The sequence below is a fragment of the Aureobasidium subglaciale genome (genome assembly GCF_000721755.1).
Source record: "Aureobasidium subglaciale EXF-2481 unplaced genomic scaffold scaffold_8, whole genome shotgun sequence".
Lineage (NCBI taxonomy): Eukaryota > Fungi > Ascomycota > Dothideomycetes > Dothideales > Saccotheciaceae > Aureobasidium > Aureobasidium subglaciale.
The window spans coordinates 196,711-218,787 of NW_013566987.1; the positions used below are offsets into that span (position 1 = coordinate 196,711).

Consider the following 22,077-nt stretch of genomic DNA (forward strand, 5'->3'; position numbering starts at 1 on the left):
AGCAAAGAAACCCGTGAGGCAACGTCATGTGGCAGACTTGCTGGGTCTTCTGTGGGAATTCCGGTCCGAGGCAGAAGAGCCACTGTCTTTTCTTGTGGAGGTGGTGGCTTCCTGAACAGGTCGTGAATCTAGCTTGTCCAGGAAGGGGTTGTAAGGGGCAGCGACAACACTGTCACGCTGAGATGAAGCATCGTCTCCAGGACGTGTTTGTTGGTCGAGGTGCAGCTTGTCCAGAGATTTGCCAACGATGTTGTACTTGGCCCACTCGATAGGCGGACAACGAACGACAGCTTGCGGAAGAGGAATAGCAGGGAAGCCAGAAGACTGAGATGATCTTTCCACTGGTCGTGAAGACAGCATGGATCCATATGAGGTTGGATAAGGCTTGGTTGCAGATGCCCGTTGTGTGGAAGAGGGATCCTGTCCAGTTACGCTAGAAGCGCCAGGCACAACGTCGTCCTCATCGTCTTCCATGTCTCGATCTGATGTGTCCTTGATAGCCCATGGTGGAGGTGACAGCTTGGCTTGGGCGGTTGCAATCACATGTTGACGGTATTCTTCCGGGCGCTCAATAGCCTGGCGCTTGATGTCCTCGAGAGTGCGCAAGTCGCGTTGAGCCTGAAGACGCTGAAACTGGAGAGAAGAGATGGCGGCGCGCAAGGCTATGGCATCGCTTGATTCGTGACTGGAAAAGGGCAGCGACGGTGGCTGCTCTATGAAGTGCGCCGGGGGTGGTGGTGGTTGCGTGGGCAGTGTATGAGTATGAGTTGGGGCAGCAAGCTTGGCTGGTTGCGCCGGAGGCGTGAGAGGGCTTGCAGGTGGCGGCGGTGGTGATGGCGATCGCACCGCTGACGAGGAGATGGACTCTGATAGAGGAGGAGGAGATGCCGATGTCTTTGGCGATGGACTGGGACCGGTAGACGGCGCGATATTGATGGCCATAATATCGAGTGTCGATTGTGCTAGAGTCTGTGCTGATTTTATGCCGCTTTTGTTCGCAACCCAAATGCCAACAACCCCACAAGTTTGCGACTTCCAAGACTTGACCTGACTGCTTGTGCTGCTTGCGAGTCTTGCCAATTTGTGTCTTTAGACGAGTCTGTAGAGTGATAAGATGGGCAACGAATTCAGAGTAAGAGTGCAAAAACAAATGGAGGTTTGAAAGCGAGAATTTTTGGTTTCTATTCGATTCCTAATTCATAATCAAGAGGCAGTTGCAGACCACGCAACGCTTCAGCCTAGAGGGAGGGACCAAGCAAAGACTACCTACCTGCCTTTTCCTCTACTATCATATTATCGGTGCTCCCGTGGTAATGACAAGACCCATAAGAATAGTTGTCTCGCCGCAAGAGCTTGTTGGTCTTATAACCACTGTGCTCTCCAGTAGCCGGAAGTAAGGGTCAAGCACGATCGGAACGATGACCACGCCAATAGAATGTATATCACGACCCTGAAGTCAATCCTCCGACCCTGGACCCTCTCTCCTTGGACACAGCTGCAATCATCAAAAGCATCATGCATCTTGACAGCCATATGATGATAAAGGCAAAATCTTGGGAAGAATGCCCTGGGCAGTCATACCGGGATTGTTTACGCTTTCTTCAGAATCAATGGCAGTCTCAGGAAAGAGCTGTAGTAAAGCACAGACTTATGTCGCAAAGCATCATCTTCGAGGAGAGTGATGTGCTTAGCCCACATGGATGTTTCTCCTTTCATCTACAATCTGTCAAGTCTCTCCGCAGCTCGATTTAGCATGAAGCGCAAAATATTATATGGTAATAGCACACACTTGTCTGTCTCACATGCTCGTGGGAACTGTCTTGCCGAGGCAGTGTAAGACAGGTTGGTATGCCCAGCCGCGTGCTGCTCACGAAAATCGGCTCGACCTCGAGACATCGGATATGCCGTGTAACCAACCATCCTCGCGGACACGCCATCAAGGCAGTGGTGTCGTATCTGGACACACAAGCAGGCAAGCCATGGATTATGGCTTCTGGCAGCACGGAGGGGTCTGGACTCTGGAGCAGGCAGACGGCACGGGAGGGTGGAACCGGAGTGAGGCCGGATCATGTGATTACAGTTCGCCAAAGCAGAAAGTGGAGATTTCAGTCGTCGAGACGGCATCAGCCAGTCATCTTCTTCCATTCTCTCTGCACAGGCCTCATTCAGGGAACTTGTACCATCGACCAATCGCCTTGCCCACCGCCTTTAGCCGCCGTGATTCGACGGTATCTGGAGCTTGCTTGCCAGTTGAGTCGCGTCGAAGCCTCGGCGAAGCAGCTTGATAGGTCGTCGTAAAAGCAATCGTCTTCTCTGCGCGTGCGTACCTGCAGTGCTACGACAAAGGTCCGTCGACGCTGATCGTCTCTCGTCGCGTCGTTCAGGCCCAACAGGCGTCGACGAAAGCCTGGCAGAGCGCAATGCTAACACGGCCATGTAGAGAGAGAGAGAGAGAGCAAGCCAACGCGCATCATCGCCAACAACATACATACATCATAGTCGCACGTGTTTGCGCCAACGCAAGAGGTCACAGTCACAAAGCATTAGCCGACATAAGCAATACAGGTAAGGCAGAAGTGAATTGACGGGCAGACGTTCGCTGCTTCGGGCTTGCATGCGGCTTGCCAGCGCATCGCCTTGCGACACGGCGCGCACTGCAGACCGCTGCCCGCTGCCCACAGCCACGTCTGCCCGCTTCAAGAGGCTCGTCCCATCTTCCATGCTTCCCCCCTGCTAACGCCCCCGCCCGTGATTAGATCCGTTGCACCCTCGCGTTCTGTTTGGCCGACCGAGTAGCTTCTTCATCGCACTTTCTGCCAATCCCATCGACTTTTGCACTTCGCGTCGCAACAAACGCGTCGACTTCAAGCTTCAAGCTCGACGACTTGACTGACGCCCCGGATTCCGAATCATCGCTCGATTTGAATGCGACTGAGCCATCGTCATACACACAGGCTTCGCTATTCAACCCCTGTACAACAATACTACTGTGCGACAACTACGAGACGCCCTTGAGAGTCAATCAACTCTTGCTCGGAAGCTCGCCATCTACTATACCGACCATCAAATCTACGTCACTCGACTCCGACTACCCAGCCGGATCATTGCGCAATACCATCGGGATCGATTTATCTCGCAAATTGAAACAAACACATCGTCGCCATGGACTACACCACCTACCAGCAACCGCATGCGCATGCTCACAATGCCTACGCGCCAACTCACAACGGCCAACCTCTTCCACCTGTAACCTCTCCCACCCAACAAAACCAAGTCTCGCCCATCATGTCGCAACAAAACCTTGCGTATGCTCAACAACCAAACCCCAATGTCGGCCCTCACCAAGTCATGCCCATGTATCAGCAAGGCTACCCAGTACAGAACATGCACTATAACATGGGCGCAGCCCAGATGTCTCCTACACAAGCTGCAGCCATGGCCACGGCCGCTGCTTCCGGCAATTACAACTACATGTCAGAGACCATGCAACCGCTAGCACAAGACCCTAGACAGTCACCACGCATGGGTCAGTCAGTAAAGGCCGAGCAAAGGCAGCCTCCGAGATCCCCTTCTCAAAGTCACATGAACGTCAACACAACCATGGCAGGACAGATGGTCATGCCAGCACCTCAAGCATTGCCGCAACAAATGGTCGCACGTCGCATGAGCCAAGCAGTCCAGCCACCTCAACCAGTGATGCAGCAACAAAGACGTTCCTCAGTTGCACCGCAAATGGTTCAACAAGTCGTGCAGCAACACTCATCACCGGAAGCTGCTACTGGCACTACCGAAGAATCCCCTCTTTACGTCAATGCAAAACAGTTCCACCGAATTCTTAAGAGGCGTTTGGCGAGACAGAGGCTCGAGGAACAACTGCGTCTCACTAGTAAGGGGAGAAAGCCTTATTTGCACGAATCCCGTCACAATCATGCCATGCGAAGACCGCGTGGACCGGGAGGACGCTTTCTCACAGCCGATGAGGTGGCTGCTCTGGATGCCGAAGCTGCAAAGAATGGGACGGGAGATATGATGCAGCAACCACCCACCAATGGAACTAAGCGCAAGTCTGGAGATAGTCAATCATCGCCATCCAAAAAGTCACGTACGCAGTCAAATGCTCGGAGTATGACATCTGAAGAAGATGGCACCGAAGAGGGATAGATTCTGATCTGACATGCACACACACGAGTTATGACAAGCAGGCGTATCGGTCTTGGTATTTGGACTGACCAAACATTCGATTCTTTTCTTCTTGGCGAGCAGAGCCAATGATTACATTACGACTGAACGAGAGGCGTTCACGCACACAAGCACTTGCACAGGGGGGTGTTTTCTGCTGCTATTGTCTTTATACCATATTCTTTCCTTGTTCTCCATCACTCCTTTTCATAACTGAATATACCCCTGGCTGTCATGCCATTTTGTTGTCACTTGGCCATTATGTTTATCTGAAAATCTGAAAGAAGTGTAGGGCTTATAACTTTCGGAGAACCTTCTGGTATCTATCAGAAGACTAAATGGGAGTGAAATTGATGCAAAGTTCTGACTATCGTTCATGATGTCAGTGTCTAGCCGATGACCCTGGCTAGTGGAGAGGGAGATGATTTCGAACCATAATACGAGGCTAGAGGAAGGATCAGATACCCTATGAATCTGGACAGATCGAACTTGATTGGGAACATCACAATTGGTTCATGCTGCCCTGTCAGGTCCTCCATGTTGTGTTTCCGTCAAAGTAGCATTTTTGGTCTCGATTGATGGGGGAGGTGTCAAACTAAGGGGCCAGCTTTTGAGACTTGTATTGATCGGACTGTGTCAACTGCCGAATAATGCCATATATGGATTGAGATTTCTGTCCTAGTCTCCCACCGGCAGTATACTATACTCATCATTCCAGCGCATTGAAACAAAGGCAAGTCGGTACAAAGAAAGGACCATGATGGAAAGCGCAACCGAACAAAAGCCGAGAGCGGAAAGTCGAGAAAGCCTTGGCATCAGACCTCCGTCGCAACGAATCTTTGTTTCCTAGCAATTGAGCAAGATCGCGGACTTACGACACACACCAGCACACACACACACACACACACACACACACGATGATTTGCAATCGATGCTTACGGACGGCTGTTCAGCGCCCGCTCGCTCTCCCTTTTCGTCGCGCCCTCACAACCACATCACCACTCCGCGCCGAAACAGCACCACGACAGGGCAATGCTTCCTCACACACCCCTAGCGCCGCTACATCAACAGGCGCTGCACAGCCCTTCTCAACACCCTTGACACCATCGCCTTCTGCTGCAGAGCTCCAAGCACCGAGTGCGTCTGAAAAGGCAGCACCTACAGTAAAAAGCTCAGTCACTGCTGGCACGCCACTCAAGGGCTTGAACTTTATAAAGGGAAAGAACGATCCTGTGGCGTTGGAGGATTCAGAGTATCCGACTTGGTTGTGGGGGATCTTGAAAAAGAAGGGTGGAGAGAGTGCGGGTGCTGCTGATGCGAGTGTTGAGGGAGATTTGTTCTGTACGTATTACCACCCCCCCTTCTGCTTCCCTTGCCCTTACCCTTCCCCCATCTCTATCTCTACAGACTAAATGGAATTCCACTAACAACTCGTCTTTTCACAGCCAAATCCAAAAAACAACGTCGCGTAGCAGCAAAAGCCCTTCGCAAACAACAACTCCTTAACCCCGGCGCTCTGGCCCCCAAAATCCCTCTCCACGAACAGACAATCGATTTACCGGCCGGAGATGGAAGTTTGAAGGGCGCGATCGAAGCTATGGAGGCTAGAGATGCTTTGACGAAGAGTATGCGTAAGAACAGGAGGGCTAAGATCAAGGAGGCCAATTTCTTGAAGGCTATGGGTTAGAGTGTGAGAGATGTGCGAAGGGAAATGTACAAAAGATGAATGGTGTGTATTATAGTAGAATGGACGACTTCTTGATACCGCTTATTCTGGGTTTACTGATGGGAGAACCTGTATATGGTGCAATCTGCCAGCAAGACCAACCATGGACCCCTGAACGACTCAAGCTCTCGAGACCGAGACTTTTCTCACCAAGACCATATTAAAAGAAGCCCCCTGCTGTTCCTTCTTTATTTCAATCACAGCATCTCGAACCGGACGTTTGAATCATGTAAGCCTCACAGTTCTTTGTCGTTTGATTCCTCACTGTCGTCTTTCTTTGTCTCTTGACACACCTCATGTCACAAGGAAAGCCGGAAAAGGTATACATTGAATGCGATAGACCTACTTTATGACTTCAAGGTGACAAGTCCTCTCTTTTGCTTCTCTAGACAACATTCGTTTACTTTGTCGATATCGTTGTACAGCAACTCATTGATTACACGCCATATACACCCGCGAAATGTACGCAGTGTCATCGTCGAGCAGACCTTGCAGGATCACAAGCCACGTAGTACCCGAACGCAATAGCCGCAGGTCATCCCCTTTTGACTATCGACATACTAAACGATAGAACTATTCATGTACAAGACCAGGAACAAGTTAAAATCAGAAATGGACACCCTCGCAAAAGAAACAATGGGCCTCCCAATCTTCATCTGTCCAAACACCAACTCGACCACAACTTCCACCTTCACCACCAAACTATCCAATTTAACCCCAATAATCCACCACACCACCTCAGCAACCTCATCATCCCTCACAACACCCACAACACCCACTTTCTTCGCAACCGCAACACCTTCCCGCTCACCAACCACCTCGACTTTTTGCCCCTCCACGACCACAAAACGCTCTTCCCTTTCCCCACCTTCCCTAGAACGAAGAAATACCTACACACCACCTACATTTTCACCTCGTCGTGAGAGCTTACTTTCTACGAAGCGTTTATCGCAGGTTTTTGATTACGCAACGGGGGTTGTTGAGGGGGCTTGGAAGACTGCTACTGAGAGTGTGTTTGGGGAGGATGAGGGTGGGAGAGCGAGGGATGGGGTTTGGGGTGTGGATGATTTGGAGAGTGGGGAGAGGGAGAGGGAGAGGGAGAGGGAGAGGGAAAGGGAAAAGGAGAGAGGGGGAAAAAGTAGATATGCAAGGTTTGGAGACGAGGGGGGTTTTTGTAGTTGGTTGGATTGAATATGGCTGCGTTTTGTTGAAGGGGATGTATAATTTGGGATCAGGGAGTTGGGGGGAATGAAGGTTTGGGATTGCTGTTGGTATAGCTTTTCAGGGGTGGCTGATTAAGTAGGTTTACTTGACTCAAGAATGGTCTTGGTCCTAATCGAGTTGACGGTACAATTAGACTTGCCGGTAATGTTTGTTGGGTGCTTCCTTGGGGGGTTCTGCTGGGATTGGCTTCATTCAGTACAATTCATGTGTATTGACGCTCACCTTTCACTTCCAACCATCACCTCCACGACAACCTCGTCTCCTCCATCCACTACCATTTTCCAAGGCCTTTCTTTTTTTTTTCATTTCTCACTTTCATACGTTCTCGTGTATCAATGTTCACATACTTCAACAGACCATGACATCCTCAACTGGTATGGTGCTTACTAGCCGCCATGTCGTCTGCAGAGTCATCAGAATCCAATCCTGCTACTAAAGACGCCACCACTCGACACAAGACATTTTAAGTTCTCCAATCTCATCGTCACTTGACATGGTAAATCCTGTGTTGACATGTGCTCGCGAAACCGCATATCCCCCACCTACCCACAACTCACTCGTGTTTGGCGAGGCTTCATGATCGCCTTTCCCATTGCCAGACGATCTGATCAAGGTTCAGATGGATTTCGAGAATGCTAAGGCGGCATACGACGTCGAATTCAAAGCTCGCACAGTGACGCTCGAGGACGAAGCAGCGTCCAGAGAAATGGAGCGAGTCCACACCGACGTGCTCGTGGAGCTGAAGCGTCGCTTGGAGACACAAGATGAACCCGATGAGCGAGCATTGGACACCCACACATAGCTCTTAGGTCCCTGGCCTTACTTTTGATCTTGGCTCCCTACTTGCGTAGCTAAAACCCCCTAGCCTGCTACTACCGTAAGTTCCCTTACTTTCCCCATCATATCAACCACTATAACTCCATTACTTCATCCAAGGTGGCTTCGGCTTCCATCTGACTATGACTTTGGGTCAGATAATCGACGCAACCATCGAGGAGCAGGCTGAGGAGCACTCCAATGTCGCTGCCCAGATTGCTCTTCTCACCGTTGCCTTCCAGATCCTCTAGGAGAGGGTCAACAAGATCGTTTCCTGCACCTGCATGGTCCACTAAGCTCCCATAAAAAAAGAGGCTCGTCAGTACGTAGTTGGACATGACTTCCACAACCTGTCATCTCCGCAGGGGTATCGAATCGGAGGAAACATCTTGCCGTCCGATCATCTTGTTGCCCTTGATACACTACAGCTGGAGTGACTTGCTGATTCCAAAGCTGACACTGACCCTATTTCTCTCTTTACCTTTCATAGACTCATCCATGCGCTTATCTCATCACTAATGTGAAGCGCCCATTCGGATGTCCGTAAACAAAGCAATCGCCCATGGGAGCTTCATTTTCAGCGAAATGGTCTCTCTTTGCCTGCCATAAAAGCGTGTAGCCACAAAGACCGTTTAATATTCGTGTTTCAGGTAGTAGTTATAGGGAGCAATACTAATCGAGTGACATGGCTCCATTTGTATATCGATTTGCTGTTCAAGGGGCCGCTTACTTTGCCCACTTGTCTTAGTTTTGTGGTTCTCGAGTCGACATTCTGGTAACACAATCGACAGCAGGTCTGGAACATGATCAAAAAATGGTTGCAGCAAATTTCCACCCTTGCATGTGAGCTCCATCTCTCGGCAAAACGTGTAGAACATGGAAAAAAGTTGTTACATTGCCATGTGTCCGCTTGGTCTTGAAAGCTGCCGCTGAGATGGCGGTTTGTATCGAGATCTGATGCTAGTCCGTCCCGCTCTTGCTTTTAATCTCTCCTGAGGCGCGACCATCGATTTCGAATGCTATCATGCATGTCTACAGCCTTAGCAAAGCTGTACGCTGTGGCCGGAGAAGCTTCCCAGAGTCAAGCCCGACACTGACCCGCTAGAGTTTCTGCCGGATTTTGAACTGGTCAACAGAGGATGTCCTGACATCTGTCGAAGGACCATGAAAAGACCATGCACATAACTGTATAGCCAGGTGACTGAAGGTTTGCAGGATGAACAAGGAAGATTGTCTTGAGTGGAAACGGCACCATTGAGATGACCGAGACCGCGAGTGAACAAAGACCAGCTTTTGGATCATGCTGAAAGAGCTGTACCTTTTCAGGAGAAAGTGAGGGAGACTCGCAGGGTTCTCAAGGATGTGGCAGGGAACATCAAGAATCCTAGATGGCGTGAAGAAGCTTCTATCAAGCGCAGGTTGAGAAAGAAACAGGACAAGAAACTCGAGCGAAGATCGCATGCTTCAAGATGCTAGTGATGCTTGTAGAAAGTTCATGCTGAGGTGACGAGAGTCCCAGAGCCAACGCCGTCAGGCATTAGCAGGATTCGAGCTAGACTGAGATGGCCAGGTTCCATCCAAGTCGAAGAGGATTGGTTGCCGAGAGAAAGTTTTGCCTCGAGTGACTCGTTGATTAAATTATGTTCGAGGGATCCAATGGTTACGTCGAAACCCTTCAGTAGGAGCAATATTAAAACTACGAGTGAACACAGAACAAACATTCGAACTCAAGCATCTCACTCACAGCATACTCCTTATCTCCACCATATATACCAGAATATCTAGTCCACTATCACATCCGAGTTGTGAGCCGGCGTGGCGCAATCGGAGATCCCCTGACCACCGGGCAGCCGTAGGATACCGCCCTCTTCCTCACCTGGAGGATCGGTAAATTACGACTGCGCGAAGCCGGAAGAAGATGGGGCTAACGCCCCGTCTTCTTGCTGAGAGGTGGTGTGTTCGATTCTGGTTCGTGGAAGTCGTGTTTTGTTGTTGTATCACAGAAGTTGTGGTCAGTGGATCCTGTACGATGCGAGATCTATAAGGTGTCTCCATCACTTTCCGATTTGTCATGAGTTGGTCTTGGTTTGGAAGATTATGATAGTCCCGTGATTCGAGAGTTTTATCTAAGATACAGAGCCTCTTGAGCACGACTGATTGTTGGGAGGGTTGCTTCCAAAGAGTGAGATACTATCACAGTTTCCAGCCATCCATCGTTGATCGCGGCGGTGATAACTCAACATCTTATGTTTTTGTAGTCAACCAGGAGATAACTTGGATGCAAGGACTGAGGCGCTTTTCCACTCTGATTACACCTCACTTCCTCGATCTTAGACTAAAGAGCAACTTCTTGGTAGCGTGTGCTATCTCTCCTTTGGGATTGCAACAAATCGTTCAGAGTCCTCAAGATAGTAGTGCCTCTTCCATCTGTCTGGCCATGACCGGCAGGAGCAACTGTAGCAGAAAGTCTGCAATCACAGCTGCGATGGAGACGTTGGTCACTATCTCTGCAAGCTCGAATCTCGGTCTCAAGTTTCATACTCAAGTCGGGAAGGAGCAAGAGTGTCACTCCTTCATGATCCCAGCATGACGCCACATGCAAGCTTCGTTCTTGTTCTGCTTATATGAGAGTTTCTGGAACCCATCTTGGCAAATCGACACCGCCCATCATCATCGTACTTTCACTATAGTGGCTCCACACTCGCTCTATCGAGTTTCCGTATACGAATTGTATCAAGAAGCGATGTGGGAGTTCGATAAACTCGGAGCCCAGCTCAAAGGGAAAGATAATCAAATCAAGTCAGCCGAAGAAACCAACCGCTGGACTCATCGAGAAATCTCGCACTTTACAAGAGCAGCTCCAAGCCTTGTAAATGAAGCTTGACGCAAGCGAAAAACGTTCCCGTGACCAACTCCAAGAATTATCGAAGAGCAACGCTGTGTTCCAAGCCAACGAGGAAAGTCGCCAACAAGGCTCGATTGCTGTAGACGAAGAACGTCCCAATACCACCTCAAAGCTCGTTCAACGCGTCGAAGAGACCCGAGAATTCTGCGTCCCCGTCTCGAGGCAGTAACTGGTCAAGATTCGCTGGCAGGCAGCCTTTCGAACCATTCTCGCAGTAATAAGAGAAGTGAAGTTCTTCGCCGCCACGTTCTGCTACACTCTTGACAAGGTAGTCATCTTAGTATACGAGAAGGCTCAGGAATATGAAAGGGCTGGGTACAGAGGCAAAGCGGAAGAGCGAAATCGCCACAGGAAACGAAAATTGGTCGAGCTCATGGAAGGAATGCTACCCAGCCAGTAGGTCAAGAGTGCATATTACTTTGGACGCGAGGGAAGTATGACTTGATCTGACAGGAGGATTAGCTTGTCTTTTCGCTGCTACGACATGAGACACCCGCTGCTGCACAATCGAATGGTAACAAGATTTTGAGACAGAAACACAGCCACAAGAACAAACACTATGTTAGCTCGATCTGGTAACCACCAATGATCGCGAAAATGACTGACTGTACATCTCTCCCTCTCAGTGTCGCCTTACAAATGCTATGGCTTTGTCTATAATACAGGCATGGTGTATATAGCTCCATGTTTCGTCTCGTCCTCGAAGTCGAGGTTCTATCTCTCGTAGTAATTTTGAAGCTCATATGTCCTTGCGTGAAGCTAGATCTGTCGGGTCTCTTCTGATATACCCACAAGGCTAATATACTCTTGGGCGAATATGAGTTGATCTCACCGTGAAGACAGACATACGCAGGAGAACGAGAATGGCTCACGCCGCAAAGCAACACTCAGCATTGGGAAGGTGCGAAGTGACCTCGGTGATGATTACAGATATCGAAGAGTGAAAAGCACTTTTTATCTTATAATTCCATAGTGGCAATTCTGCCTCCAACTTCGCCTTGACGACTGCCGAAAGGACCCTCGTCAACCTTCTTTCGGAGTGTCACAACAACATCAGCCCACTCCTTTCCTTCTTCGCCGCCTTCTTCGTAGAACACCTTCAAGCGATTGTATTCCTCCTTCAAGCATTCAAACTTGCTCATGGCAACTCTGTAGGCCGAGTTTTCTGTGTCGCCAACTCCGCCGACCAGATTCGAGAAAGTTTGGGCTGGTGACAGTAGATATGGTAGCGTGTACTCGAGAGAAGGCGGAGAGAGAATGGCGAGGAAACCTTTTTGCTGTTCGGCTAATGCGGTAGGAGGCAAAGAGGCGTGGAAGTCGGAAGCAGTGGGTGTTGAGTTATCGGTCAATGGCAACCAGTTTGCAGTCGCAATACTGCGGATCAAGCTGATGGACGCGAGAGCATTCTCTCTCAATGCAATGATACTAGCGTGATGTGCGAGGTCGGCGAAGAGAGTGGGATTGTGGTTGAGATAGAGATAGTAGAGCGCATAAGCAGCTTGGGCTTCGCTCTTCCAGACTGCATCATGTGTGGTATCCATGAGAGGCGAGCTAGCTGGGTAGTTGATAATTTCTTGTTTTGAAGGACCGTGAAAGATTGTGGCGAGTGTTGCAAGCACGTCTGCATTAGTAGACTTTGATGGCAGAAGTGATAATGGGGACCACATCCAATTGTTGTTCGGAGGAAGTAAAGAGCTACGGGGCATAGAAGCAAGGATGTGCAGATCATGTTTCGGTGATTCAGCATGCGCCCAGCGGCTGGGTGTGAGGTCCAAGGAGCTTAGTAGACGTCTTGTCAAAGTCTGCTTCAAGGTGCTTGCCAGGAAATGAGATGGGTACGAAGACACGTAGGTGGCAAGATAGTTCGCTGATGGTGCGTACAAGAATTGCACATCAAGAGGATCATGGCGAGGATTTGTCGGGTCCAAGTAGAAGCTCATGGCTTTTTCGTGTAGCTTGTGCTGGATGAGGAAGTCGAGAGCAGCAGAAGAGTGCGATGAGCCTGCTGATGCTGATGTAGTAACACTTCCCAGGAAGGTCGCGTAGAACTCTACTAAGCAACAATGCATCAGAACATCACCAGCGGTATCAATCATACACACAGTAGAAAAGTAGAGCAGACCCTCACCCTTGCCGTCAGTATAACGCTTTTCGACCTCTGGATGATGTGCATGTGTAATAGCATTCCAGTTGAGAGCACCGACCTCAGGAAGCCACTCAAGCAGGCGAGCTTGGGCGAGTGATCTCTGGCTGCCTGACAACTCGATGCCCTCAGTATGCTTTAGTGAGCAGACAGAAAAGATCAAGGCATAGACGTCCTGGTCACCAAACACGCGCTTCCACATCAGCCCTTGACTATGGCCAGGAAGTGATTGTTCTTCACCGGCACCAGGCGGAACTGCATGATCGATCTTGAGCAATGCAAGCAGTACATCCCCAGCTTGTTTGGCGATTCCAGCATCATGAGTGCACAGCCAGAGATTTACCAGAGCAGTAACGACTTCGGGCTGTGCGGCAATAGTTGCAGCATCGGTAGCGTTCCCTGCAGCCTTGCTCAGCAGCGCCAGCATAAGTCTGTTGTACGGCACTGCGACAACATTGAGTCCACCAACAAAGTCAACAGCGGCATTGAGACCGAGCACATCCGCGAAATTCAACGGCTCCAGCAAGAGTACCAGGAATTGAATTGGTTGCGTAGGATCCTTCTGCAATACTGGCAGAATGCGCGAGAGCTGTGGGACTAAGGTCATAGAATCCTTCTTCGATAGACCTGGAGCCAGAGCTAGCGAACATGATTCAAAGAGCCGTTCATCGATTTCGGTGTTGATCGGGTCCGCTTCCAGCTGACCAAGATGGGCTTGAAGGCGTTCAAGTAGATCGTTTGAAGCCGCCATGTTGATGAAAGTCGCGCAGTAAATTGGAATGAGCTGATAGAATACCGTAAATCAGTTGACGATAGTCTGCAGCTCAATGGAATTATTAAGTGTTGTGTTGTAGCATTACAATGGTGTAGTAAGAGGCAAAAGCGGGCAAACAGAACAATGTCACGTGCACGTTCGCTGTTAAGCATTAAAGCCAAAGTGAATGATGGAATAGTGGTAAATTCGAACTTTTCAGCATTTCTCATTCCATGCAATATAGGATATAAAATGTACATAATTTCGTGCCATGATTCAGTAAGGTCGTTATAGTATGAGCGTCGTTCAATCTCTTTCGGAGATCATCTGCACCGAAACCTCCCACTTGAGGCCGCCAGATCCGTAAGCACCACCAAGTCTGTTTCGCACGAGACTGGTAATTCTTTCCCTTGTTTTGGCCAGGTCAAGACCATAGTCAGCTGCTCTATATCTCAGAGTCAAGTTGGCCATACATAATCCGTAGTGAACCTGCCAAAACTTGGCGTCTTGGACCGCTGAAACGAATTTATCGGTTTCGATTTCGGCGACAACGTCCTTGATAGTCGCACTTCCAGCAGGTGCGGAGTACGACATGAGCAGGATAGATGATAGCGACATGCCTAGACGGACTCCCAATGCGATCATGGAAACTGCGATAGCAAACGACATGACAGCGTCGAACCAGTGATAAGCCTGGATGCTGAGGAGAGGTAGCAAGAGCAGAAGGGTAGAGCATGATAAAGTGATGAGATGGCTAGGGTTGCTCAGAACAGTGCCCCAGCATGAGATGAAATCAATACGCATAGCTCTTCCAATGCGAGCATGATTCTTGAGCACGACGGCAGAGATGAGAGTGACGAGTATTGCGAGAAGAGCGGAAACATCGACAGAACCAGCAGAGATGCGACGATGAGCATGAGGTGAATGAGCGACATGAGAGCCAAGGTTCTCGAGAGAATGCTGGATACCGTGAGACAAGACATCCAGACCCATGAAGCCAATGAAGACCGCGAGACCGAAGCCTACGAGCACATCAAGTCGTTCCAGTCCAAAAGGATGCTTGACACTGGAACGCTTCCAGACCTCAAAGTTTCCCATAGTCTCGACCAAGACGCAGGCAATAGCGCCAGCAGCGTCGAAGAATAGTAGTCGCGAAAGGGCAGTCATGGCAAGAGAGCCGGAAGCACTCCATTGCACGTATGCGGCGATAAGGAAGTGGCAGAAACACCACGCGAGACGGGCTTTTTGGTTTGATGACATGCTGTGTTGGACCTCATTGCGAGTAGGTACCGGTAGGGAGGCTGGTAATTGCAGAGGGGCGCGAGGAGCAGGCTCGATGAAGATTTGATGCGATACACTCGAGTGCTTGTACTTGTGACCGCGACGCTTTCCGACGTTGATGTCCTGCCTATATCAGTATAGCACTAGCGGTGTGTTATTGCAGCAACACTTACAGGTTTTGCGGGTGATAAAGCAGCAGAGTATTGCTGAGTCGTAAAATTGAAGGGGTTTGCGGCGGTGACGATAGGCTCCTCCTCTTTCTCAGACGATTCATCTCCTTCACTGATGACAGTTTGTGGTGTAAAGGGGCTGTATGCGTCCGCAGGAGTCGATAGAGAAAAGGTGGGCGAGGTGAGGTCGGTACGGCCAGTGTTCATAGAGGAGGTGTTTGTGTCTGGCGGTGAGGAAGACACTCGGTCGAATGAGCCCGAAAGACGCGATCTAACAGGAGACTCGTTGTATGCGTGCTTGATGCGCAGACCCGACTCGGCCAATTGAGGATCCATCTCGTCGTCGGACGTGGTGGGAGTCCTCGGAGGGTTTGGCATGGGGAACTGATGCGCAGCCATGGCCAGTATCGGGAAACAAAGAGAGCGTGAGCAGGAGCGTTGGGATGGTCAAGCCGCGTCTTCTTTGTGCAGATGCGAGCGGATGTTTGTGGAAAGCGGTCAAAGGAGCGACGCGGATTGACAGTGAAATGTAGAGACAGTATCGATTGGTGCTCGAAATCAGGGGAGCAGCAGGGTGACTATCTTCGTCGACTGCAGATCCATGGGAATAATACGCGCTTTCAGGGGGTCCCTTCTGTCTTTGCGCGCGACACTTTTGACGTCGTGGGCGGCGTCACCGTTGGAGAAAGCGCGACCAACTCTCGCCCTGTTCCCCGCCCTCGGCCGGCCCACTGGTTGCTGCACCCTGCTTTCACACGACCGTGCCTTCTGTCTAGATCTTGTTTCGAAAGACGCAGCTGCCTCTGGAGGAGTATTCCAGTTGGCTCACTCTTCGACTGAACGTCTATGCGCGATGCGGCGTCGAGAAATACATCCCTCCAATGAATCTATTCTGGGAATACCATGACAACGGATGGCAGAAACATGAACGGTGCGACTGAGACAAGCGCCGTTGAGGACGAGCACTTGGCAAGCATCGTCCATCCGCCGACACCAAAGCACAAGCAGCGAAGCCTCTCTGCCGGTCTCCTACAGCGATTCAACTTTCTATCACGTCCGGCGCCTGTCGAACTGTCGACATCAGCTCCTGCTGCAGTTGGTCTCCTCCCAATGCAAGTAGAAGATGATTCGACTCATCCAAATCGTCCACTCAAGGCGCGTAAACGCAAGGGTTCGCTGAGGAAAACGGCGCTGCTGGGACCTGGTCGCGTCAAGCAAGACCCTCCTGCCACCGACATATTCAACAGACTCGCCCAAGATGCTCAATCCGACGATGCCGTCCGATCCATAGACGATGCTTTGCACCAAGCTCTCGCCGTCGAAGACTTGCACCAACCTCGTCGATTGTCTCTAGTCGACGAGCACTCGCCTGGCTCATCGCCGCCGTCTATCCCTCCTCCGCCTGTGCACCCAGATCTGGGCTCGCCCATCATTAGCCCCACGAGTCAGAGCTATGCCTCGACTACCGACGACGACGACCTCAGTATGGCTGCCACCGTCACACGTCCGACCTCATACTTTGATGCTCGCCCCGTTGTCGATATCGTGCGCCGTCGCTCGTCGCTGAAACATGCGCCGTCTCCTCTGTCGGCTGTCCCAGTCATGGTTCACAACGCAGACGAGGCCTACGACTATGCCGAGACAGAGCGATGGGGATGGGTCGTGCTGGTCGTCACTTGGGTCGTCTTTGCCGTAGGCATGGGAAGCTGTCTTGGTGTGTGGAGCTGGGCTTGGGATGTCGGAGTGACTCCATATGCGCCGCCCGAACTTGAAGATGATCCGACTCTGCCCATCGTCGGCTACTATCCTGCCTTGATCATCTTGACTGCGGTCATGGCGTGGGTATGGGTCGTCGTCGCATGGGTCGGTATGAAGTACTTCAAGCATGCAAAGATACAAGGCGACGATTGATTTATACGTTCCATGCTGATCAAATCTACGATATTCTCATCCGCCCTTTCTCCAGCCTCACCAAGGATCCGAGTCTAGCTGCGTTGAACCGGGCTGCCCAATACTCTCGAACAGACTCCACCCAGTCGATAAGGATACCAGTGTGCTCCAGACAGACGTACTCAATCTTCTGCCATCCTCATGTCCTTTCATCTCTCTCCAAGTTCGGGTCCGGATAGACGATGATCGTGCAACCCTTTCTCGCTTCCACACCGTGAAACCTTGTTATCCTGTTCAGACAATCCTTGATGGAAGCCTGCCGCTGCCTAACAAGTACTCGAACGCGACGGCGCTCACACATCTTTCTGATGACGATGACGTGAGCACGCAGGATTGATAGAAGGCTGATAATGGTACCTGTACGCATGGGCCGCTCGCGAACAACTCTGGTGTCGCTTGTGAAGTGGGAGTATATTAGTAGGCAGGGTACGAGGGAAGGCAGAAGATGGTTAGGGACATTTTGCTTCAATGAGTCGGGTGTGAATATTGTTGCTCAGATGTTGGTGGATGTTTGATTCTTGTCCAAGGTATGGAGTGGAGTAAGATGAGTTTTGTCACTTTCATATGGCTTGAGCCTTGGAGCCTGCGACGAGTCAGGCTCCAAATGGGTATTCCCAATACGAGACACTGGAAGAGGATGACTTGATACCAGATTGCCTCATAAGTTCCATCCTTCTACCCTTACATTACCAGGACCGATGTCTACTACCTCTTGAGTCTATTGATTATAGCCTATGTCCAGCCCCCCTTGGCGTCACGAAAACACCCTCCCCCCTCGCACACTCCACCAAGCCATCCCCACTTCCCTCCTTTTGCAAAACACTCGCCACCAAACTTATCCCCCTCCCTCTCTTCTCCACCACCTTGACCCTCACAACCACAACCCCAGGCGTCCTCACCGGAGCTTTAAACTGCACATTCAAACCCTTCGTCATTGCCTCCACTCCTGGTCTCTTGTCGCCTTTTGCATCCCCAGCAGCCACACTCGCTGCATGTTCCCTTTCAGCAATCACCTGTAGCAATATCCCCATACTTTCATCCAATAGAGTTGCTGTGATGCCACCGTGCAAAATGCTGGGGAAGCCATTACATGCATCTTCAATCTGCAGCAACACGGTGATGGCAGTGACTTCTTCTGATGACGTGGCGGGGTGAGGGTAGTATACCAAACAGTGTGGTATCGTGGTGGGTGTTGCAAGGGTGTGAGCGAACAGGGAGTCTTCTCCCGTATGCGGTTTCGGGGTTCGGGAGGATGGGGTTGTTATGGTGAGGTTTGGGGCGGCGAGGAGGTGGGATGTCCATGGTATATTGGTGAAGAAGGCGTGGGCTGGTGATGAGGCCATGGTGTTGTAATTTTCTGCTCTTTCTTGAGTTCGTGGAGGCGGTGGTCTTTCGTGTTTCTTGGATGTTTGTAGTTGTTCGAGAGACTACGGGTATCGTCGGCAATGTGTTTGGTGATTGGGGCAAGAAGCGTTCGATGTGCGTTCAAGGTGGTCGAGGACAGAGCAGGCGGTATGCAATGGGGAGAGGCATGTTGTCGGTATGATAGACAGAGTTAGTCGTAAGGTTTCCGTTGCTTGTGATGTTGATTCCCGAGGCTCTTCCCCCGCTGTCGATCCTAGGGGTCAAGCTCGGCTATCGATTCATCTTCTCTTCGAGCTTTATCCAACCCACTCATTCACACTCTTTATAGAGTCTGTCTACTTGAGGACCAAAGTCAACCTTCAGTTCCCCATAACCTTCTAGAACTGAGAGTATCTCTAGACATTTAGCGCATAGTATCAATCACTGTGCTGTTTCACCAGCCACACAACTTTGATGCCATCACAAAACCCGCTATCTTATCCTTACTTCACAAGTATGACTTTCAGCACATGCTGACCATTTACTCATCGTGACCTCGCTACTGACAGCAGTCCCTTTGTCGTAATATCACTTCCCAGTAACACTCTCGCAGCTCTGCTCCTTCCGACCACGAGAACCACAATTACTTTGACGAAGACGACGCTTACTTCCAGAACGATCGTTGCGGCTGCTGTCTTAACAAGCAGAGCGCGGCCGCGGATGAAGCGTATCCGGTCAATGTACGACAGGGACGGATTGTGATTTCCGGGTCTCGCGTACGGGGGTTGTTGGTCCTCGTGCCGTGGCTCCGTGATATGTAGTCGGGGGAAGAAGTCGGTGGTGGATTAGATTCGATGCAATGTACTGGGTTCGGCGTAGAGCTTGAACTTTCTTGACTTTGCGCTAGATAGCAGGAGTTGATTGTGTGCGGTGACTCAAGGAAGTACAAGCCATGATAAAGGCGGTCGTAAGCAGATAAGTATATTGTACAGCGAGGGTCTATGAACATAAAAGGAATGGGGTATCAAGCGGGAAGCGACAGATATCCTCCGGCAAAACAAAAAGAGAGACAATGAAACACAACCACCCTCCTCCTTACCCTTACTGACGGTATTGGTCATGTCGGCTGATCATGCTTTCCAGAGTAGCGGAATGTGTGAGCACGTGCGTCAGGTCGTCGTTTGCCAAAGACTTGCTACGTGATGGCTCCAATGCATCTCCGTTTGCACCACCACTGGGTCCGCTCTCAGATCTTGAGCGTGAAGGATCAGCTGTAGCTGGAGAAAGCCTTTCCATACTCTTGCCAGAGAACAATCTTGTAAGTTTGGGCCGTAGAGAGCCGAGCAGCTTGCCCTTCTTGGGCGTCTTTGGTTGTGAGACATTCGATCTGGTAGTGTCTTCAAGAGGGCGGATTGGCTGAGAGAGCATGGTGTGAGAAGCTGTCTTGTGAATGGTCGGGTTGTGATGCTCGGACATCATGGTATCATAACCACGACTGCCCTTCCATTGATCGGTGACGTTGTCCATTGCTTCTTGAGCTGCAGTGCTGTACTCGGGATACAGAGTTTCTGACGCTTCCACGAGGAGGGACAGCTTCAGCGTATCGCGAATGGTAGCGTTCATGTCTTCGCTGGGATGCCATCCCATGGCACGGACATCGTAACGCATCGCCTTGTCGACTTTCGCTTGGACATCCATGAGCTGAACCAGATAGTCCACCTTCTCGCGGATCAGTGTGCAGAGTTCGCTCGTCTTGGCCACATCCATGATTTGCCAGGCCATCTTCTTGTTGACTCCCAGATGTTTGTGAGTTCTGGCATGAGGATATGCGGTAACAACTTCTTGCAGCAGTTCAAGTTTTTCACGGAACGCCTGCAGTCTGAAAGGATTGGGAGCTAGCATGTGATTCTCACGCACTTTCGGCGAGCCTTTGAAATGGTCCAATCCATAAGTCTGCAAGATCTTGATTTTCGACAAATGTGTCATCGGACTCGCGATCGCACGCAGGGAGTCTTCAACACGCTGTCTGAATCGAGGATCATCCAGTCGCGCATCGCGAGTTCCAAAGTACAATGGTCTCTCCGGCTCGGGGTTTAGTGCTCCAGGATGTTTGGGGATGGCAGATGTGATTCCCGTGACAGCTGGTGGTGAACAAACACCAACGGCATCACCCCAGATCAGTAGGCGAGCTTGCTCGATGCCGAGTTGTGATGTGAGGATTTCTTCACTGTGAGATTCCTCGTGGTTTCCATGGATGAGATTGATTGATTCAACGCAGTCAGCAAAGAGGTCGGCGAGCGAATAGGCGTCGCTCAGTGATTTTGCACCGCTGTGATGGTCCATTACCAAAAGCTCCTCGTCGAGTATCGTATTTGTAGTTTGCTCAAGTTTCCAGTCTCCTAGTTCTGTGCTGGTCGCAAGTTGATTATATGTGAGACCCGACTCCACAAGATTCTGCTATGACATCGGCGGCGTGGACAAAATTCGATATCTCAACCTGCAGAAATTCGCGATGGTTTCTGAGTATGATTTGATGGGCATGTAAGACGATATGACCCAGCCATCTTTTTATATCATTGGGGCGCTAGCTCAACTGCTAGAGACACAACAGTGCGGGGAGTTGAGAAACTTCCACGCGGTTGGACGGCCAGAGCTTCTCAGCCAAAAGCTTCTTGTGATTGTGTCTTGGCAACAAGACTTCTTCTCTCACCCTGCTGACCCCATCGCAAGCATCCTCATCACAGACACTTCACAGGTTAGGCTCCGTGATCTTTCACAGGGGGTTTACAGATTGAAGTCATGAAACGTGAGTCGCGCAGCCAACATCATCGTGGTTATGCATGTAGCCGCCACGTGGTGTTGCAGCTGAGATCTGCTTCAACGTAGAGGGAGCTCTCCTTGCAGAGCTCCTGGTATCTCGACCATTCTAATAAGACGCTCGCTACTTGCGAGACCTCCAGCCTTCTACATCCGATTTCGACATCTGAAGTCATCATGGAGGCGTCATCTTGTCGTACCCTGATGATACCGGAGATTGTAAATAGTATCCTGGCGTATATTGACAATAGAACACTGGTATCATCTGCGACCCGGGTCAACAAGTTGTTCAATACTGAAGCCACCGGTATTCTTTGGCGCAATCCCTTCTTCGATGTTCCTGGCGCGCTAAAATGCGTCGAGAATCAGGAACAAAAACAGTCTCTTGCAGGCAAGATTCAATCTATGAAGATCGTTTTGAAAAGATCAGACTCAAATGCAATCTATGAAATGGCTACACTCCTGTATCCGAATCTTACGACCTTGCGTATTGTCGGCCTGGTCGAGGAGATAGAAGAAATAGAGGAGATAGAAACAGCCAGAGTTGGTCGACTTTTGAACAACTTTAGGCCTCGCTTCCTCGGTACGCACAGCTTGACTGGTAGCTAGAAGGATGCACACGAATTCTCGTACCAAGAGAACTGCTTATGAAGTGATATGTCTTCATTCTCAGTAACATTGTATTGTATACCACATAATCATCGACATGTACTACCCAGTAGACCCATCTTACATCGTATGATAAAGCATATTTTCAAGTATCACATG

The 22,077-nt window shown here is 50.3% G+C and overlaps 10 protein-coding genes across 10 annotated transcripts; 5 read left to right on the forward strand and 5 right to left on the reverse strand.

The window, feature by feature from the left end:
• Positions 1 to 24: 24 nt before the first annotated feature.
• AUEXF2481DRAFT_4245 (uncharacterized protein) lies at positions 25 to 942 on the reverse strand (the record flags this gene model as incomplete). Its single annotated transcript, XM_013488948.1, has 1 exon — positions 25 to 942. One exon carries the CDS (start codon positions 940 to 942, stop codon positions 25 to 27), a length of 918 nt encoding a protein of 305 aa, XP_013344402.1.
• Positions 943 to 3,162: 2,220 nt separating this feature from the next.
• On the forward strand, positions 3,163 to 4,161 carry AUEXF2481DRAFT_28704 (uncharacterized protein; the record flags this gene model as incomplete). The annotated part of the gene is made up of 1 exon (XM_013489033.1): positions 3,163 to 4,161. The coding sequence occupies one exon, from the start codon at positions 3,163 to 3,165 to the stop codon at positions 4,159 to 4,161; it is 999 nt and encodes a 332-aa protein (XP_013344487.1).
• A 935-nt stretch (positions 4,162 to 5,096) lies between these two features.
• AUEXF2481DRAFT_28705 (uncharacterized protein) lies at positions 5,097 to 5,866 on the forward strand (the record flags this gene model as incomplete). Its single annotated transcript, XM_013489034.1, has 2 exons — positions 5,097 to 5,520; positions 5,625 to 5,866. The coding sequence occupies 2 exons, from the start codon at positions 5,097 to 5,099 to the stop codon at positions 5,864 to 5,866; spliced, it is 666 nt and encodes a 221-aa protein (XP_013344488.1).
• Positions 5,867 to 6,345: 479 nt separating this feature from the next.
• AUEXF2481DRAFT_39069 (uncharacterized protein) lies at positions 6,346 to 7,195 on the forward strand. The gene has a single exon (XM_013489093.1). The coding sequence runs from the start codon at positions 6,518 to 6,520 to the stop codon at positions 7,094 to 7,096; it is 579 nt and encodes a 192-aa protein (XP_013344547.1). The 5' UTR covers positions 6,346 to 6,517; the 3' UTR covers positions 7,097 to 7,195.
• A 3,392-nt stretch (positions 7,196 to 10,587) lies between these two features.
• Positions 10,588 to 11,467, forward strand: AUEXF2481DRAFT_39071 (uncharacterized protein). The gene has a single exon (XM_013489094.1). The coding sequence runs from the start codon at positions 10,819 to 10,821 to the stop codon at positions 11,017 to 11,019; it is 201 nt and encodes a 66-aa protein (XP_013344548.1). The 5' UTR covers positions 10,588 to 10,818; the 3' UTR covers positions 11,020 to 11,467.
• On the reverse strand, positions 11,458 to 13,839 carry AUEXF2481DRAFT_39072 (uncharacterized protein). The gene has a single exon (XM_013489095.1). It carries the CDS (start codon positions 13,742 to 13,744, stop codon positions 11,810 to 11,812), a length of 1,935 nt encoding a protein of 644 aa, XP_013344549.1. The 5' UTR covers positions 13,745 to 13,839; the 3' UTR covers positions 11,458 to 11,809.
• A 214-nt stretch (positions 13,840 to 14,053) lies between these two features.
• AUEXF2481DRAFT_4249 (uncharacterized protein) lies at positions 14,054 to 15,597 on the reverse strand (the record flags this gene model as incomplete). The annotated part of the gene is made up of 2 exons (XM_013488949.1): positions 14,054 to 15,151; positions 15,202 to 15,597. 2 exons carry the CDS (start codon positions 15,595 to 15,597, stop codon positions 14,054 to 14,056), a joined length of 1,494 nt encoding a protein of 497 aa, XP_013344403.1.
• A 252-nt stretch (positions 15,598 to 15,849) lies between these two features.
• Positions 15,850 to 17,198, forward strand: AUEXF2481DRAFT_656295 (uncharacterized protein). The gene is made up of 2 exons (XM_013489256.1): positions 15,850 to 16,293; positions 16,354 to 17,198. The coding sequence occupies exons 1-2, from the start codon at positions 16,102 to 16,104 to the stop codon at positions 17,107 to 17,109; spliced, it is 948 nt and encodes a 315-aa protein (XP_013344710.1). The 5' UTR covers positions 15,850 to 16,101; the 3' UTR covers positions 17,110 to 17,198.
• Positions 17,199 to 17,873: 675 nt separating this feature from the next.
• On the reverse strand, positions 17,874 to 18,491 carry AUEXF2481DRAFT_28709 (uncharacterized protein; the record flags this gene model as incomplete). The annotated part of the gene is made up of 1 exon (XM_013489035.1): positions 17,874 to 18,491. The coding sequence occupies one exon, from the start codon at positions 18,489 to 18,491 to the stop codon at positions 17,874 to 17,876; it is 618 nt and encodes a 205-aa protein (XP_013344489.1).
• A 1,102-nt stretch (positions 18,492 to 19,593) lies between these two features.
• Positions 19,594 to 20,835, reverse strand: AUEXF2481DRAFT_4251 (uncharacterized protein; the record flags this gene model as incomplete). The annotated part of the gene is made up of 1 exon (XM_013488950.1): positions 19,594 to 20,835. The coding sequence occupies one exon, from the start codon at positions 20,833 to 20,835 to the stop codon at positions 19,594 to 19,596; it is 1,242 nt and encodes a 413-aa protein (XP_013344404.1).
• Positions 20,836 to 22,077: the final 1,242 nt, after the last annotated feature.

Bases quoted from the DNA above. Each gene is read 5' to 3' on its own strand.
- AUEXF2481DRAFT_39069 (XM_013489093.1), top strand. From the start codon at position 6,518: ATGGACACCCTCGCAAAAGAAACAATGGGCCTCCCAATCTTCATCTGT.
- AUEXF2481DRAFT_39071 (XM_013489094.1), top strand. From the start codon at position 10,819: ATGAAGCTTGACGCAAGCGAAAAACGTTCCCGTGACCAACTCCAAGAA.
- AUEXF2481DRAFT_39072 (XM_013489095.1), bottom strand. From the start codon at position 13,744: ATGGCGGCTTCAAACGATCTACTTGAACGCCTTCAAGCCCATCTTGGT.
- AUEXF2481DRAFT_656295 (XM_013489256.1), top strand. From the start codon at position 16,102: ATGACAACGGATGGCAGAAACATGAACGGTGCGACTGAGACAAGCGCC. The intron at 16,294-16,353 runs GTTGGTCTCCTC...CGTCCACTCAAG, and splicing joins CGACATCAGCTCCTGCTGCA to GCGCGTAAACGCAAGGGTTC.